The 17,681-nt window shown below is 50.9% G+C and overlaps 1 protein-coding gene across 6 annotated transcripts in view; it reads right to left on the bottom strand.

Moving 5' to 3' along the window:
* Positions 1–17,681, bottom strand: part of LOC139235030 (solute carrier family 23 member 2-like) — a 77,918-nt gene that overhangs the window by 32,486 nt on the left and 27,751 nt on the right. For 4 of the 6 annotated variants that reach the window (XM_070866128.1, XM_070866123.1, XM_070866127.1 and 1 more), the window contains 5 exons: positions 15,567–15,665; positions 13,252–13,359; positions 5,473–5,630; positions 3,513–3,601; positions 214–281 (listed from right to left, as the gene is read on the bottom strand). In XM_070866128.1, coding sequence (XP_070722229.1) covers positions 214–281; positions 3,513–3,601; positions 5,473–5,630; positions 13,252–13,359; positions 15,567–15,665 — 522 coding nt within the window. Of the gene's footprint in view, positions 1–213; positions 282–3,512; positions 3,602–5,472; positions 5,631–13,251; positions 13,360–15,566; positions 15,666–16,989; positions 17,085–17,681 lie in introns of those variants that run through there. The other 2 variants (XM_070866126.1, XM_070866129.1) reach the window with 2 other exon arrangements.

Genomic DNA, 17,681 nt, shown 5'->3' with positions numbered 1-17,681 from the left:
AAATGTCACCTCAAGAGTTGTAAGTCTCAGCTCTCCCAGCAACATCGAACATTTAGGCCTATAACCCAGGCTCCTGCGTCTCTCCCGTACTCACTCGAAAAGGCCGCGACTTATCAAGAGGCAAGACTTATCCTCCAAAGGGCCGAGGAAGGGCTCGGCTCAGAAAGGAACCACGAACAACAAGCAGAAAGATCAACTCTTGTGGAACGTTACCTCTCGTATCCTGGGGTGCCAAACATGTGACGTGTCCACCATTTCTGAACTATTTGTAAAGGAGATATCTAAAAACAAAGGATATGGGTAAAAAAAAAAACAGTTGAAATAGCTTTAGTAAAATGCCAAAGCAAAATGCTGCAAATGCTGGAATCTGAAATGAAACTGAGAATGCTGAAAATCTCAGCAGGTCAAGCAGCATCTGTGGTGAGAAAGCAGAGTTAACGTTTCGGGTCGATGACCTGTCAGAAAAGTTCCAGATGGAACAGATTTTGTTCTTTCCTGTTGCATCTCGAACTTTCCTGGTTCTGACAAAGGGTCACAGACCCAAAACCTTAACTCGGTTTCTTGCCACAGATGCTGCCCGACCCGCTGAGATTTAATAAAATGCCCATGGATCCATCAATGGGGTTTGGGAGCTAGGATGAAGGAGCGAGAAATGAGCAGCAACAGTGGATCGGCTCATGTTGCTCATCATCCACTGCCAGGATCAGTGACCTGCGACCCCTCACGGCGGCAAGGGCCTCCCCGTCGGAATTGCATTGGTCATCAGCCAGGGCTGCTCTGCGCAGCATCGAGCCTCGCTCCGCCCTGAACCGCATGGACCGACTGCTCCATCCGGGACCGGCCAACGGGCACCTGGGCCCAAAACACTGGGCTCCGTTGCCGTGCCGACTACAAACAGCCGGGGAACGAGACCCAAGATGGGACGTCGACACTGCATGACTCGGGCAGTGCCAGCACCCATCACCAACCTACGTACGGCAGCATCAGCGGTGAGGGGGCCAGGAGGGAAGTCCTGCTCCAACTGTACAGGGCGTTGGTGACATCACACCTGGAGGGATAAACTTGCATTGGAGGCAGTTCAGAGAAGGTTCACGAGGTCGATTCCAGAGATAAAGGGGTTGTCTTATGAAGAAAGGTTGAGTAGGCTTTTGGCTTCTATTCAGAAGAATGAGAGCTGATCTTATTGAGACATACAAGATTCTGAGGGGGCTTGACAGGGTAGATGCAGAGTGGATGCTTCCCCTTGTGGGAGAATCTAGAACTAGGGGGCATCGTTTCAGAATAAGAGGTTGCCCATTTAAAATGGAGACGAGGAAGAATTTCTTGAGTTGCAAATCTGTGGAATTCAATATATTTAAGGTGGAGATACAGATTTTTGAACGATAAGGGAGTCAAGGGTTATGGGGAGTGAGCAAGGACGTGGAGTTGAGACCAAGGTCAGATCAGCCATGATTTCATTGAATGGCGGAGCAGGCTTGAGGGGCCAAATGGCTGACTCCTGCTCCTATTATGTTCTTATGACCCGCCTGAGAGTAATGGTGGTGACACATCCGGGAAGGGACAAAAAAAAACTAATAGGAACTAACTAGAGCCCTGGAATGGCCATAGGCAAATCAATGCTTTCCCTCCTTCAAGTGGTGAATGGAGGAGTCCAGTTCCTTTGAGTGTGTGCTTACAGTGTGGAGGGTTTGAAACACAGAAGTGGGGGTGTAGGAAGAGATTGAAAAAAAAACATTCTTCCCCTCCCCAGAGAAAATTCGAACCTCCAGTGCGTTTTGAACAGTGCAATACAGCTGCATTGCGTGGTTCAGGAGAGGACAGGAACATGCAACAGCTCTCCAGTAGTCTGGGGCCACCGGGACATGTACACCAACACAAGGTCCGAGGTTGGCTCCCACTCGGAGTTGGCTGGTGGCGCCAACTCTCCTGGAGTTGGTGAGGATTTGGGGGCCGGGGAAAGGAAGAAGGGAGAGAGTGACATTCACCAGGATCTTGACTGGTCTCAAGACTCCTCCCTGGGTGAAACGAGTGTGTATGTGTGGGACCAACACGGGATAAATCAGGCAGGGAGCCAGCCCCCTCGATCACCCGCCAACACTCACTGTTTACAGATAAAGAACGGTCCCGCTACCTGGAGAGTTGGCCAGTGCCTTGGAATCGTAACCGGGTCCCAGTGACAATCACTGCCCACAGTAGGTGGGACGAGATGACAATAGTAAAAGAGAGGCAGGGACGTTATACTGGATGTTGGATCAGCAACAGGTATTCTACAGGCTCCCAGCTACAAGCTCTTATGACTCTCAATCCTTGGATGAGATAAGACCATGATTGGCCCCACACACCACGCTCTTCTAATATCTTCCGGATCCTGAGATCAGGTTGCAGACTTTTACTCAATTCTTGATACCAGTCAAAACAGAAATGCAAAAGTAATCCCAATTAACCTCTCTCATTTTTAACCTCAGTTGGTGCCAAATCCTGTCAACAAGTTCCCTGATGGATCGGTAACAGCAACAAAGGGACATGAATTAGCTATTGTACAGCAGCTCAGCAGGAATTGGAATACAGAGTCTCATAGAATCCTTCAACCAGAATATTGCAGTTGAGTTTAAAAGTTTAAGATTGGGCTTCTGCCCAAAAGGCAATTTGGGAAGTCGCAATACGGCACTGGACACATGGTTATCCCGTTCGGGGCAATTCACGGCAACCTTCCCCATCAATACAACCCACCGGTGCCTCCCTCAGCCAGGCTTGCAGCATCAGCCACAAGGGGTGGGCTTCAGATTGGTCCGACAGCTGCCAATGGCGCGTCGTCAACTGGGGGTGGTCCCAGAGACGCTCAGTGCAGAATATTCCCAAACACTTGCCGACTGTGAAGAGCAGAAGGGTACAATTCCATGCAGCTTGGACCTCGGCTCTAGGCCCTTTCAACCATGGCACCAAAACCCACACAGATGTTTCAGTATTTTCAGGCTGATCAGCGAGTTGCAAAGAGACGCTGCTCTGTACACAAATCAAACCACCCAACGCTCTCCACACAAGTTCCGGACAGATGTTGTTTGCAGTTATTGCTGGCACCACACACAGGCTGAAGCATCCAGTTGAGAATGCCGCACCTCAGTAACTTGACAATCGCTCAACAATTTGATTCCTTTAGTGAAAGAGAGAGGCAGAGAAATTCCTGAAAACATCAGGCACAGAGGCAGAGGCGAACCTTTTCCCCACTACAGCTTTTAACAGGATTCCAGAGGAAACAAAATCGAACGCAAGTGTAAATCCTCTTGGAAGTTCCATCTCAGAACCTTGCAACGCTTAAGTTGAGCACATGGCCAACACGTTTTTATCATCATTGTGTAGTTGAAGGTCTGGAGACCATTCCACTTCACAATGTAGATCCAGCTGTTGTGTTGCAGCCAGAGCCTCAGATAAGGAGACCATCTAAGGTTCTTGTGCCATCCCTAGATTGTTCTGATCGTAACCAGCGCATGCTGGAGAGAAAGGATGCTTCCTACCTGTGTTATTGCACTTCCACTTCTCCAGGGCCAGGATCGCCCGAGCTGGAGCCAAGAAAGCAAAGGCACTGGCCTGAAACAAGGGCAGTCTGAGGGACACAAAGGAGTTATTGTATGAGGAATACACACTCGAAGATTCTTCCCCTGGCTTTAGCACAGTGTCAGCTGTGGCTCAGTGGGCAGCACTCCCGCCTGAGTCAGAAGGTTGTGGGTTCGAGTCCCACTTGAGCACATAAATCTAGGCCGACACTCCCAGTGCAGTGCTGAGGGAACGCTGCACTATTGGAGGTGCCATCTTTCAGATGAGACGTTAAACCGAGGCCCCGTCTGCCCTCTCAGGTGGATGTAAAAGATCCCACGGCCACTATTTCAAAGAACATCACTAAAAAAAAAAAATAGATTATCTGGTCATTATCAAATTGATGTTTGTGGGAGCTTGCTGTGCGCAAATTGGCTGCCATGTTTCCCACATTACAACAGTGACTACACTCCAAAACTGCTTCATTGGCTGTAAGGCGCTTGCAGATGTCCGGTGGTCGTGAAAGGCGCTATATAAATGCAAGTCTTTCTTTCTAATCTGCTACGTCATCGCTCACAACAGCCAGCTGCCAGCAGCTGTTTGACGCAGTGTCAGCATAGAATGCCCAGCACGGGAGACACGAGCAATTGAGGCCTCCAATGATGGTGAGAAACCTAGCCAGTGTCTCCTTGCTGACGCACTGAGGGGGAGGGAAAGCCACTTTTTTCCAACTCATCCTTTTTCAGCTTAAAACAAATCCGGCATTTAGATTTCACCCAATGTTGCACAAGTTAGTTGCACCAGTGACCTCCACCGCCTAGAAGGACAAGGGCAGCAGGTGTATGGGAGCACCACCACCTCCACGTTCCCCTCCAAAGTCACACATCGTCCCAACTTGGAAATATAATCGGCCGTTCCTTCATGGTCGCTGGCTCAAAATCCTGGAACTCCCTCCCTAATAGCACTGTGGGAGCATCTTCACCACACGGACTGCAGCGATTCAAGGCGGCAGCTCACCACCACCTTCTCAAGGCATGCCAGCGAAGCCCACATCCCAGGAACATATTAAAAAAGGGAAGGGCAATAAATTCCAGCCAGTTTCCCTCCCCCTCCCGTGTGTTAATGTAATGGAATGTAACAGAGCAGATCTCCAGTTGTCTTGGTTAACCCTTGCCACTGGACCAAGACCTAGCTCTGTCAAGCCCGTGTGGTGGCTGGTGCGCAATGGCCGCCACACGTTAAAAAAATCCACGCACAGGCATCTTCCACCCTTCAACATGTAGTGCGGGAGCTGGAATATTAGGTCCTTCATTGAAACACCTGCGAACTCATCCTTTTTTGGCGTCGAAGCAAGTCATCCTCACTTCGAGGGACCGCCTACGATGATAATGTAACTCCAGAAAAAGAAAGGATTGGCACATTCATATAGCGCCTTTCACGACTTCATGACATCGCAAAAGAGCTTCACAGCCAATGAAGTACTGTTGTAATGTAGGGAAACATGGCCCTCGGGCAACGTGGCCGGCTGTAGGTTTGATGGGTTGTCAGCAGTGCGTTGGTTGGCCTAGGACCTCCTCAAAGCCTCCTTGATAAAGTGCAACATCCCCACTAACACCTGGGAGTCCCTGGCCAAAGACTGCCCTAAGTGGAGGAAGTGCATCCGGGAGGGTGCTGAGCACCTCAAGTGTCGTCGCCGAGAGCACGCAGAAACCAAGCGCAGGCAGAAGGAGCGTGCGGCAAACCTGTCACACCCACCCCTTTCCTCAACAACTATCTGCCCCACCTGTGACAGAGACTGTGGCTCTCGTATTGGACTGTTCAGCCACCTAAGAACTCACGCTAAGAGTGGAAGCAAGTCTTCCTCGATTCCGAGGGACTGACTATGATGAGGGGGTTGGCCTAATTTAGTGGTGACGAGGTTCCCGCTCAGTGGATAACTACCTGCATCCCAAGGTGCTCTGCAGCAGTGTTGTCAAGCCCACGCAGAAGAAGATGGTCCCGATCAGCTGGCTGGTGGCCCATTGGTCGAAGCCAACGCACATGGCATCCACCAGCAGGAAGGGCACAGCAATGGTGCCACTGAAACACGTCAGGTAGTGCTGTAAACAGGGGAAGAAAAGTGGAGATCAGACCAGTCACATCACAGAACAACATGGCCCCCAATGATTGCAGAGCAAAGCTTCTTTAGTGTTCGCACAAGACACATATACTGGGAGGGATGGGGATGGGGGTAGGGGGCCATTTGAAAACCAGTGTCAGCTGCTGCCACGCATGGCGCTGGCTGGCATCACCAGGCAAGCACCTCGACTGCCCTTCCACGGGGTAGAGAATTCCAAAGATTCACCACCCTCTGAGCAAAGAAGTGTTTCCTCATCTCAGTCCTAAATGGCCGACCCCTTACTCTGAGACTGTGACCCCTGGTTCTCAACCACCCAAGCCAAAGGGAACATCCTCCCTGCATCTACCTATGGATCACAAATAGGGTAGATGCAGGGAGGATGTTTCCTCTGGCTGGGGAGAAGAATGAGAGGTGATCTCATTGAAGCATACAAAATTCTTTGGAATTCTCTACCCCAGAGAGCTGTGGAGGCTCGAGTATATTCAAGATGGAGACCAATAGATTTTTGAATATTAAGGGAATCAAGGGATATGGGGATAGTGCAGAAAAGTGGAGTTGAGGTCGAAGATCAGCTGTGATCTCACTGAATGGCGGCGCAGGCTCGAGGGGCCAAATGGCCTACTCCTGTTCCCAACTCTTTCTATGATCTACAAGAACGTAAGAATTTGGAGCAGTAGTAGGCCATTCGGCCCCTCGAGCCTGCTCCACCATTCAATAAGATCATGGCTGATCATTCACATCAGTACCCCATTCCTGCTTTCTCTCCATACCCTTTGATCCCTTTAGCCGTAAGGTCCGCATCCAACTCCCTCTTGAATATATCCAACGAACTTTCATCAACTCTGTGGCAGGAAATGCCACAGGTTAACAACTCAGTGAAGAAGTTTCTCCTCATCTCAGTCCTAATTGGCTTACCCCTTATCCTTAGACTGTGTCCCAGTTCTGGACTTCCCCAACATCGAGAATATTCTTCCTGCATCTAACCTGTCCAATCCCGTCAGAATTTTATATGTTTCTATGAGATCCCCTCTCATTCTTCTAAACTCCAGTGAATACAGGCCCAGTCGATCCAGTCTCTCCTCATATATGTCACTCTAGCCATCCCTGGAATCAGTCTGGCGAACCTTCGCTGCACTCCCTCAATAGCAAGAACATCCTTCCTCAGATTAGGAGACCAAAACTGAACACAATATTCCAGGTGAGGCCAAGGTCCCTGCTGCCGACCGCTGTGGGAAGGACTGGGCTCCAAAGGGATGCTCCCCTCGGTTAAATATCCTCCCACTATTTACTTCGTACGTGAATGATGGCCACAGGGGATAGAGGCCAGAGAGGTGGCTAAGTAGTGGGGTGGGGGGGGGTTTCTACCAGCAGCCAATGAGCCTTGGCCACTGGAGGATGGTAAGAAAGCTGGATTGTGTTACAGCAGTTGTGGATTTGCCTGGACCTGCCTCGATGATAGTGGACAGTGCTCGGCTGAATCTGCACGGGGCGACCCACACCATGGAACACGTCAGACCAACCCGCCCACCGAGATCTATAGCGGGAAGCACCTCATTTCTCCACTCGGTATCTCAGAACGGAGATCCAAACTAGACAGCCCGTTATCATCATCAGTCAGTCCCCTCGGAATCGAGGAAGACTTGCTTCCACTCTTAAAATGAGTTCTTAGGTGGCTGAACAGTCCAATACGAGAACAACAGTCCCAGTCACAGGTGGGACAGATAGTCGTTGAGGGCAAGGGAGGGTGGGACTGGTTTGCTGCACGCTCTTTCTGCTGCCTGCGCTTGATTTCTGCATGCACTCGGCGACGAGACTCGAGGTGCTCAGCACCCTCCCAGATGCTCTTCCTCCACTTAGGGCGGTCTTTGGCCAGGGACTCTCAGGTGTCGATGGGGATGCTGCATTTTATCAGGGAGGCTTTGAGTGTGTCCCTGTAACGTTTCCTCTGTCCACCTTTGGCTCGTTTGCCGTGAAGGAGAGTTTGCTTTTTGGTGTCTCGTGTCTGGCAGGCGGACAATGTGGCCCGCCCAGCGGAGCTGATCAAGTGTGGTCAGTGCTTCAACCAGTTATAAGGTTTTGCTGTCAGACGGAAGTGGTAGTGATGTGCGTGGCAGAATCTTCTGCAAACCTGCTCAGGCCTATCGCTGCCGTGCTTTCCTCAAGTCATAAAATGCTGGGAATAATCCCACCGCGCCCCCCAAAAAGTCAGCAAAAGTGTCGGAGGCTCGGGTCGCCATGGCAACATGCGACAATGTCCCAATTGACTTCTCAGCCCCCAAGACTCCCTTTAAAAAAGGAGGACCGAGAAGTCCTTCGCTATTTGGTCGGGTCAGCCAGTTGGAACAATAGCTTGGAGACAGGCCTGCTCATTTAGCCTTTTGCAGCCTGTGGACACATGCCAATAAATGTTGCCGCTCTCAGGGAAGGCTGAAGCAAACAGCCTTGAAAGGCTCCTGGATTCTGTGAAAGCCAGGTCGTTAAAGGCTATGATTTCAGGAAAAGACCAGAGCCGGGAGAGCGGGGGACAGAAAGTTCATAACAGGAAGATCAGTCAAGTAAACAAAAGCGTTGTTGTTAGAAACAATAAACCTTGTGAAACCCTTGCTTTTCAAATTCCTGTCAGCCACTGCCATTGTGCTGTTTCTCCCCCCGCCTCACTGTGAATAAACAGCCAGGTGGGCAGCGAAACAAGCTCCTCCCCCGGGATCGCATGGAAGGAAGAAGTAATGTTGTTCCAAAGCGGGTCACAGTGAACAGTCAAAGTTGTGAAGGCAGCCAAGCGATAGGAACAGCTTCACCCTTGGGCCCAGCGACCACACTGAACGCTCCGCTCCAACCTCGACAATAGACCCACGCTCCTAGAGACCACGGGGCCCTGCTGGGGCGTTCGAAACCGCATACGGGCAGCGAGCACCCCTTCTCTCCCACCTCCCCCCACCGGATTATTCCCAGCATTTTATGACTTAAGGAAAGCACGGCAGCAATAGGCCTGAGCAGGTTTTACGGCTAAACCCCCTCGGGTGACAGAGTTGTGGTGGATACGTGCAGGCGTCAAGCAAGGGGTTAGTTTCCCCAGAGAATCGCGGAGCTCTAGGCCAGCCGGCCATCTCGTGGGTCGCCCATTCACTGAATTCCTTCAAACGAGAGCTGGACCGGTTTCTGGCTGAGGTTGGTGGGGGGGTGGGGGGCAGGGGAGATCACCGCTGACTAACAGGAGGTACTGCAAGCAATTTAAGACCAGAGTGATAAGAACAGAATAGGAGCAGGAGTCGGCCATTTGGCCCCTCGAGCCTGCTCCGCCATTCAATAAGATCTTGGTTGATCTGATCTTGGCCTCAACTCCACTTCCCCGTCCGCTCCCCAGAACCCTCGACTCTCCTATCGGTCAAAAATCTGTCTATCTCCACCTTAAATATATTCAATGACCCAGCCTCCACAGCTTTCTGGGGGAGAGAATTCCAAAGATTCACCACCCTCAGAAGAAATTCCTCCTCATGTGTGTTTTAAATGGGCAACCCCTTATTCTGAAACTATGCCCCCTAGTTCTAGATTCCCCCACGAGGAGAAACACCTCTCAGCCCCTACCCTATCAAACCCCCTCAGAATCTATGTTTCAATAAGATCACCTCTCATTCTTCTAAACTCCAATGAGTATAGGCCCAACCTTTCTTCATAAGACAACTCCTTCATCTCAGCTATCAACATCGTGAACCTTCGCTGAACTGCCTTCATTACAAGTATATCCCTCCTTAAATAAGGAGACTAGAACTGTACACAGTACTCCAGGTGTGGCCTCACCAATACTCAGTACAGTTGTAGCAGGACTTCCCTGCTTTTATACTCCATCCCCCTTGCAATAAAGGCCAACATTCCACTTGCGTTCCTAATTCCTTGGATCTCCTGGATGAGTTTTGATCACCTAGATGGGTTGGAGAGGAATTTCCCAGATTTCCCCCACAAAATTGGCCTGGCTTTGCAAATCTGTTGTTTCACCTCTCCCAGGAGATGGTTTTGGGTGGGGTGGTGAGTGTATACATTGTGATTATACAAGCTATTATAATCACGTTCCAACAGACTGAATGGAGCAGAGGGTCTTTTCCTGTTCAGATGTTCGTAGGTGTACCACAGGTTACCCTTTCCCCTCCAAAGATACCAATGCATGCGAGGGCATCACTGGCTTCCCTCCAATATCCTGGCCAAGGAACCATTCATGTTTTAGAAGATAACAGGAGTAGGAGTCGGCCCCTCAAGCCTGCTCCGCCATTCAATATCATCGCTGATCCTCGGTTTCCGACTTTCCCACCCTCTCTACATTGCTCAATCCTCTTAGTGCCTAAAAATCTCTCTCCCCCAGTCTTGAGCCCCCACAGCCCTCTGGGGTAGAGAATTCCAAAGATTCACCACCCTCTGAGTGAAGACATTCCTCCTCATCAGTCCCACATGGCCAACCCCTTATCCCGAGAATGTGACCCCCTCTTTGACTTAGTCCCAGGCGCATCTCTGTCCCCAGCCAATGCTCACATCAGGCCACTTTCCAGCAAGGGTTTTCTGGCCTGGAGCGCAGATTTGGGCTTTTCTCCCCTCCCCTCACTCGGCTAGGGTGGGCTCAGGGGCCAGCTGACTTGCTTACAGCTCACGGCCAACCCCATTTCAGCTGCTTCAGGGCGTACGAGGTGAAATGGAACTGGGAAACAGAGCGCATGGAAATGCCAATAATATGAGGCACTTGCCTGAAAGAAGCCTGACACCATCCAGGATAAAGCAGCCCGCTTGATTGGCACCCCACGCACCACCTCAAACATTCACTCCGACACCACCAGCGCACCGTGGCTGCAGTGTGCGCCATCCACAAGATGCACTGCAGCAACTTGCCAAGGCTTGTTCGGCAGCGCCTCCCAAACCCACGACCTCTACCACCTAGAAGGACAAGGGCAGCAGGCGCATGGGAACACCACCAGCTCCACGTTCTCGTTCCCCTCCAAGTCACACATCATCCCGACTTGGAAATATATCAGCCATTCCTTCAATCGGCGCTGGGTCAAAATCCTGGAACTCCCTTCCCAACAGCACTGTGGGAGCACCTTCACCACACGGACTGCAGCGGTTCAAGGCGGCTCACCACCACCTTCTCAAGGGGCAATTAGGGACGGGCAATAAATGCCGGCCTTGCCAGCGACACCCACATCCCAGGAACGAATAAAAAAGTTGCTTACTGTCAGGAAATAAAATGCTCAGAATCAGTCAGAAGACTGATGAGCAGGAGAAATTCAAGGAGAGCGGGCAATGCAATTAAGAATAATGACTTGCAAGGGGAGAAAATAAAGCCAGTCTCGTTCAGTTGAAATATATATCCTTTGCTTATCCTGTGCAGTTCGTAACTTCGCACGGGCAGGGCTACATTAACCAGGCATGACTGAGGTTCGCACTGCAGTGTTAATGATAGTGTTCAGGCGCAGCGAGATTGCTTTGAGCCAGATCGTTGTAATCAGCAAAGATTACTGAGCCACCTCACAACAAAGGCATTGGATTGTTGCGCGTGGGAGGGGAGTTCACCAGGCACCAACCCGACAATCTGCCACAGAGCTTTCCCATTTCCACCACCGTCCCCACACATGGGCCGATAGTCCCAGGGAATGGAGAGATTCCAAATCCAGCGTTAGTCCCAGGGAATGGACGGACTCCCAATCCTGGGATAGTTCCAGGGAATGGACGGACTCCCAATCCTGGGATAGTCCCATTTCCAGGTTGATTCCAAGGAATGGACCAACTCCCAATCCAGGGTTAGTCCCAGGAAATGGAGAGATTCCCAATCCTGGGATAGTCCCAGGGAATGGACATGCTGCCAATCCCAGGTTATTCCCAATTCTAGATTAGTCTCAGGGATTAGAGAGAGATTCCCAATTCCGGGTTAGTCCCAGCGAATGGACAGAGTCCCACTCATTATCAGAATTCCCAGAGAGGACGGGATGCCCAATCTCATGTTAGTCCCACACACAGGGCGGTGGGGGGGGGCGGTCGCATTGACACTCAACTCCCAGGGAAATTAAGGAGGATCCTTATAAACCAACCCTTCCTGTTTAAATATGGATAGAAATGAAACAAGCGCTGAAAGTCTTCAACAAAAACAAACACAGAGGCTGTTGGAAATGCAGAGCTGTGGCCCATTGGTTTTGTACAGCGAGGAATGGATCTTATCTTCGATCAGACGACAGGCCAGCATCCGAAACATCAGCCCGTCTGTTATATTTTTATATTTCCCCCCCACCCCCACCTCCGAGTCACTGTGTATTTACAACATGTCGGATGTGCTTGGACTCCCTGTCTGGTGAGCCCCGGTTATACATTAAATCACTGACACAGCGAGCAAGTTAAGATTGATACGCCGGGAGCAAACATCAGCAAAGCAAACGCAGTCACTCGCTGCCAATCAGCCTTTGCTCTCCTCATTTCGGCCTGACCGGTTTGCTACTCAGCAAATTGCGCATTATTTTTTGGTCCCGGTTCCATCTGACCACCTCCGCGCTATGCTGTACGTCCAGTCATAACTGTGGAGCTTCATGGATATCGCCACTGACAATGGTACGGCCATAAAATCACAGCTCGATCTCTGGTCATCCTTCTCCCCCACTCCCCTAAATCTTCCTTTCACCCTGGTCTGCACTGCGAACTATTAATGGAACATTTCTCTCACCGATTTGAAAGAATTTTCAATCCCTGTTGCCGTCCCGCATTTCGGCCAAGAACAAGGCTGCGGCCTTGTGGTGCAGGCTTCTCATCGCCGTGGTTACCAACCCTTCTTGGGGAGCCAATGACAGCACCACTCAGTGGAATGGGTTGTCTAATCAACCAACCAAGTAAATAGACCACTTTGACCAGAAAATAGAACAGCCTCTCTTCTTTCTGTCACTCTCTGCTAAATTTCCATCCCAGCCCTAATATCTCCTGAAGACAGCTGGCATCGTGGGACATTGTTCTGCCGGTTGTGCTCTTCAACAACTGCCCGTGCCCAAGCGGCCATTGCCCCTGCACGAGCTCAGGCACACAATGAGCAGGTGCTATTCGACTGGGGCGACTGCGCAGTATGGACCCCGCTGCCCTTTTTTTTTTTGCACACCCGCCTGACTTTTATTCCCATCCGCTCCCGTGGGAAAGATAAATCGGGTGGGGCATGCGCAACGGGAGGCTGCCGCCGCCCAAGAGGAATATCACCCTCTCCCTCTAGCCAGCTATTTAACCATGAAAGACATCGCAGCAAAGCTCGACGCGATCCTCGCCTTACCGCCACACACTGCCACTTCCAGTTGGGGCTTGCCGACCGGTGATCAGGAGTAGGCACCCTGGCCAATTTCCCCCCCCTACGCTTTGGAGCCAATGGCAGCCCCCTCGGTCACTGCCACCCACAGTGACACCAGCACCGGAATAGAGTGTAGAACCTCCAGAATTCACTCGGAGCGGCGATGGAGAATTTATCTCCGAGCTGTGGGAAGGCCAGTGCCCATAGCAGTCAAACGCCAAAGACAGAGCCGAATTCAACCTCAGAATTATGATCCACCCCAGCTCCCAGGTGAATTACCAAGGGAAGAGATTTCTTTTCAACTTACCTGCAAGCCCAGAAATATGCAGAGATACCAGGGGGGGACATCCTCAATGGTATAGATCATGTCCATCCTCTGGGAATCAGTGTTCTCAGAGACATCAGATAAGGAACACTGCAAGAAACAGAATGGATCATCAGGAATGAGCATTGAATCCTGCAATATCTTCTTTACATCATAAACACACACACACACTCGACAGGAACATGTCATCATGTGACCATGACCCTGTTTTTGTAATATACATCAGTAGTCGCATTACCACAGTAGTCCACTAGGGGGAGCTCTGTATTACAAGTCTGACCTATCGCAATCCCAGAATGGCACTGGGGTGGGGGGGGGGGCTGAGAACTGGTACTAGAAAGGTGGGGGAGGAGGGAGGTGTGGAGAATTTGGCCCTTTCCAAAACACATTTACACCAGAGGAGAAAAATAAATAAAGGATTTTATTGACTTAAAAAGGAAGAAAAAAATTCCAGACCTTGGCCTTTGAGAGTTTACTGAAAGACAAGGCCTTAGACCGGTTGCTATGACTATGCAGTTCCTGGAGGCCATGGCGTATTGGAGCGACTTTTGACTGAGCAACAAAGAGTTACAGTATTTCCACTAAACCGTAACCAAATGCTTATCCTCACACTGTTTGGACACGCAACATTTCCACTCTCCCTTTTTTCCTCCGCACAGGACATCGATCTGACAAGGTTTGCTTGGCGATTGGCAATGTTTGAAGTTAAACATCCCAAAAACAGTAGCGAGGGGAGCATGCAAGGGAGGGGAGGTAACATGATATAACAACTTGCTTTTATACAACACCTTTAAGATAGTAATATGGCCCAAGGCGCTTCACAGGAGTATTAAACAAAATTTGACACCAAGCCACATAAGGAAATATTAAGTCAGAAAAAAAGGTTAGATTTTAAGGAGCGTTGTAAAAGAGGAAAGAGCGCTTTAGGGAGGGAATTTCAGAGCTTGGGGCCTCACAAGCTAAAGGCACGGCCGCCAATGGTGGAGCGATTAAAATCGGGAAGTATAGAATTGGTGGATATGGTAAGCATTCAAAACCAGCTTTAGGATAGTCAACTGGAGGCTTCCTCCTAATAGCTCATTGGGCACAGGCACTATGGTGCTGAGCTCGAGACCAGGTACGTTGCACCTTCCTTGGACAGGCCTTGGATCTCCTGGATTGGGAAAGGGGAGGGGGACACCAGCCAAGGTTCCTGTTGACACTTGCCAGAGATTCCTGCTGCGACGCTCTCACTCACGGCCGTCAGGAACAGAAGGGGTCTCAAATGCGAAGTCCCCCCATTGCGAAATAGCCTGCCGACACACCCAGCCTCGGCCCACGTGGAGGTGGTCACTGAAGAGCTCTGAACACCCAGGAAACCCGCTGCTGTTGTGACTCAGTTGCGGGGGGGGGGGGGGGGGGGTGAGTGACTTTCAAGTGCCTGAAAAAGGGGCAGTAGGAACCGCGAACAGCCCAAGGCCTCCCTGAGGCAATTTTCAGGACTTGTCTGTAAACGGGCAGTCGGTCTGGCCACCCGAGACAGGGTCAGGGCCTGTTGAAGTATGCGAATCGTGGTCCTAAGCTGTGCACACTGCACCTACTCATACCAGGCAGTGAGCGGCCTAACCTCTGGGCCTCAAAGGAACCACTGAAGACCACTCAAAACATTCCCACAAAAGTGATTGAAGAAGAGATGGAACAATTGGGCATGAATGAAGAAAGATTTGTGGGAGGGGGGGGGATGCAGGGGGGGGGAAGCATTCGAAAACTCAATTCCTTCAAAGTGAAAGTGTGGGTAGATAAAGCCAAACACAGCAGGCCACAGCAGCACTTAGAAAGACTTGCATTTATAACCACCTTTCACAACCAACGGACGTCTCAAAGCACTTTACAGCTGATGAAGTACTTTTTGCAGTGTAGTCCCTGTTGTAACGTGGGAAACGCAGCAGCCAACTTGCACACAGCAAGCTCCCACAAACAGCGATGTGATAATCACCAGATAATCAAAGAGCAGGGGAGTTCTCGCCGGTTTTCCTGCCAATATTTATCCCTCAATCAACATCACTAAAACAGATGACCTGGTCATTGTCACATTGCTGTTTGTAGGAGCTTGCTGTGCGCAAATTGGCTGCAGGATTTCCCACATTACAACAGTGACTACACTCCAAAAGTACTTCATTGGCTGTAAAGCGATGCTGGTGGTCGTGAAAGGTGCTATATAAATGCAAGTCTTTCTTTATCCTTCTGTACGAGTCCTGCGCGGTAGTGCTGTGGTGGAACAATGACAGCATCGAGCCCTTCAGGGCACCGCCTCTTACCTTCTCTGCCACGCTGCTCTCTTTGGCATAAACCGACATCAGCTCGGTGACCTCCGTATCCTGCTCACCGCTGGCTGGAACGGTTCCATTCATCACCACCTGGGGAGGGGAGGAGAACCAACAGGAGACACACACACAGTCAGAATGGTTTTGCTGCCGTGGTATAGCCAAAAAGCAACTGGCCATCCAGGACCAACCCAGGGCGAGCCGAGAACCAATCTCCGACAGATATCCCTCCAACATCTTGCAACCGAGATAGCCGCAGCCATCCACAAGGAACCCGCATTCCCCCCCCGTCCCCGCCACCTCAGGCAAAGAGAGGAGGGTACACAGTTGCTGCCCACCATCGTAAGAACCGAAGAAATAGGAGCAGCAGTCAGCCATTCAGCCCCTCGAACCTGCTCCGCCATTCAATCAGATCATGGTCGATCATCGACCTCAACTCCACTTTCCCGCCCGATCCCCACAGGGCTGAAATGCGGGGGTCTGGACAAGGCCCGGTACCCCATGCAGTCCGCTGGCCGCCACGACCCAAATTCAGCTCGGGGATTTTTCTGGCCTGTCCCAATTTCCGCCCCGCTAATGCTGATGGCTGCGAGCGAGTCATCAAAGCGCGCACCGCTGCTCTCGCGCACCTCCATCGCAACATGCCCCAAATTTAGCTGCAAAAATCTTTGCTCTGCCACGCGGTGCCCCTGCCCCCCCCCCCCCCCGACAGCTTTTTCTGTCAGTGCACCTTGGTTTGTGCATGTGCGGCAGGGCAGCGCGGCGGCCCTTCAACGGGAAGCCGCACGGTCGCCATGTTTTTTCTTTGCCGGCCGACTTCCCGATCAGCCGGCCAATTATTGCCTCTTGGGTGCCAGGCTGTTGGCCCGGCCAAAACCCTCCCTGGTGGCCCAACCTACAGAATCACCGATTCTCTCCCCTTTAAATGAGGGGAGAGATGTGGGGGACGCACATGCGCAGTGATGTCACCACCGCTCCGTCGCTGAGCAACAGCGGCGGAGACGCGGCATCGCTCCAACTTCCGCCCTCACCAGCAGTTACTGCCGCACTTCCGACCCCATTATGACCGACTTCCGGTCTTGTAAAAAAAAAAAACGACAAAGACCTGAATATCGACCTCTTCCCATACAGCGGTAAAAATGGGTAAGAAATGGTAGGTGCGCCTGAATTTCAGCCCCTATATCTCTTGATTCCCTTAATGTCCAAAAATCTATCGATCTCCGCCTTGACTATACTCAACGACTGAACCTCCACAGCCCTCTAGGGTAGAGAATCCCAAAGATTCACCACTCTCCAAGTGAAGAAACTTCTCCACATCGGCTCTATATGGCCGACCCCTTATTCTGAGACTGTGACCCCTGGTTCTAGACTCCCCAGCCCGGGGAAACATCCTCCCTGCATCTACTCTGTCAAGCACCTTAATGACTTTAAGTTTCAAGGAGATCAACTCTTATTCTTCTAAACTCCAGAGAATCTAGGCGTAGTCTGTTCAAAATCTCTTCTTGAAAACTGATGCTGGTCTACAAGCAGGGCATTGGTGGAAGTTACTATCAGAAAAAATACACGTCATTGGAAAGGGTTCATTCAACAGTGGAAATTCTTTGAGAAATTAGTACTGCCAATTATCACCTTGAAAAATATATATCTGATCATGATCAGGAATGGGGTTTGTCCTCCCAAGTACACATGCAATACACTTACCGCTCCTGTGTGACTGCTGGAATGTATACACCCGAGAGCACACACAGATTTGTAGAGCTGCTTAGGCTGCTCCTCGATTTCTGGTTGCACTTCAGTCCCAAGCTCCTGATCTTTGAGCACTCTGTGTTGAGGGGAGCGGGCAGGTCGAAGGGCCTCCTCGTAGGACTGCTGCTGGGCCTGGCCAAGCTGGCTATCAACCAGTCCAGGCAGCAGGCGGTTGAGGGGATCATTCAGCCCCACTGCCTGCCTCTCTTCTGTGGCTATGTTCACGCCAGGGTGTCCCTGGAGATGGAGCACACAGTGTCCACCAGTACACTCGCAGCCTTCGGCGAGAAGTGAGAGCCGGAGGGACTGGAGTGCATCAGGGAACAAAGTTTTAAATTAATTTGATTTGACAAGGTTCCCTTT

The sequence above is a fragment of the Pristiophorus japonicus genome, chromosome 22, assembly GCF_044704955.1.
Source record: "Pristiophorus japonicus isolate sPriJap1 chromosome 22, sPriJap1.hap1, whole genome shotgun sequence".
Taxonomy (NCBI): domain Eukaryota; kingdom Metazoa; phylum Chordata; class Chondrichthyes; family Pristiophoridae; genus Pristiophorus; species Pristiophorus japonicus.
Note: the sequence above shows the minus strand (reverse complement) of the source record. Positions and strands in the feature narration are given on the sequence as shown.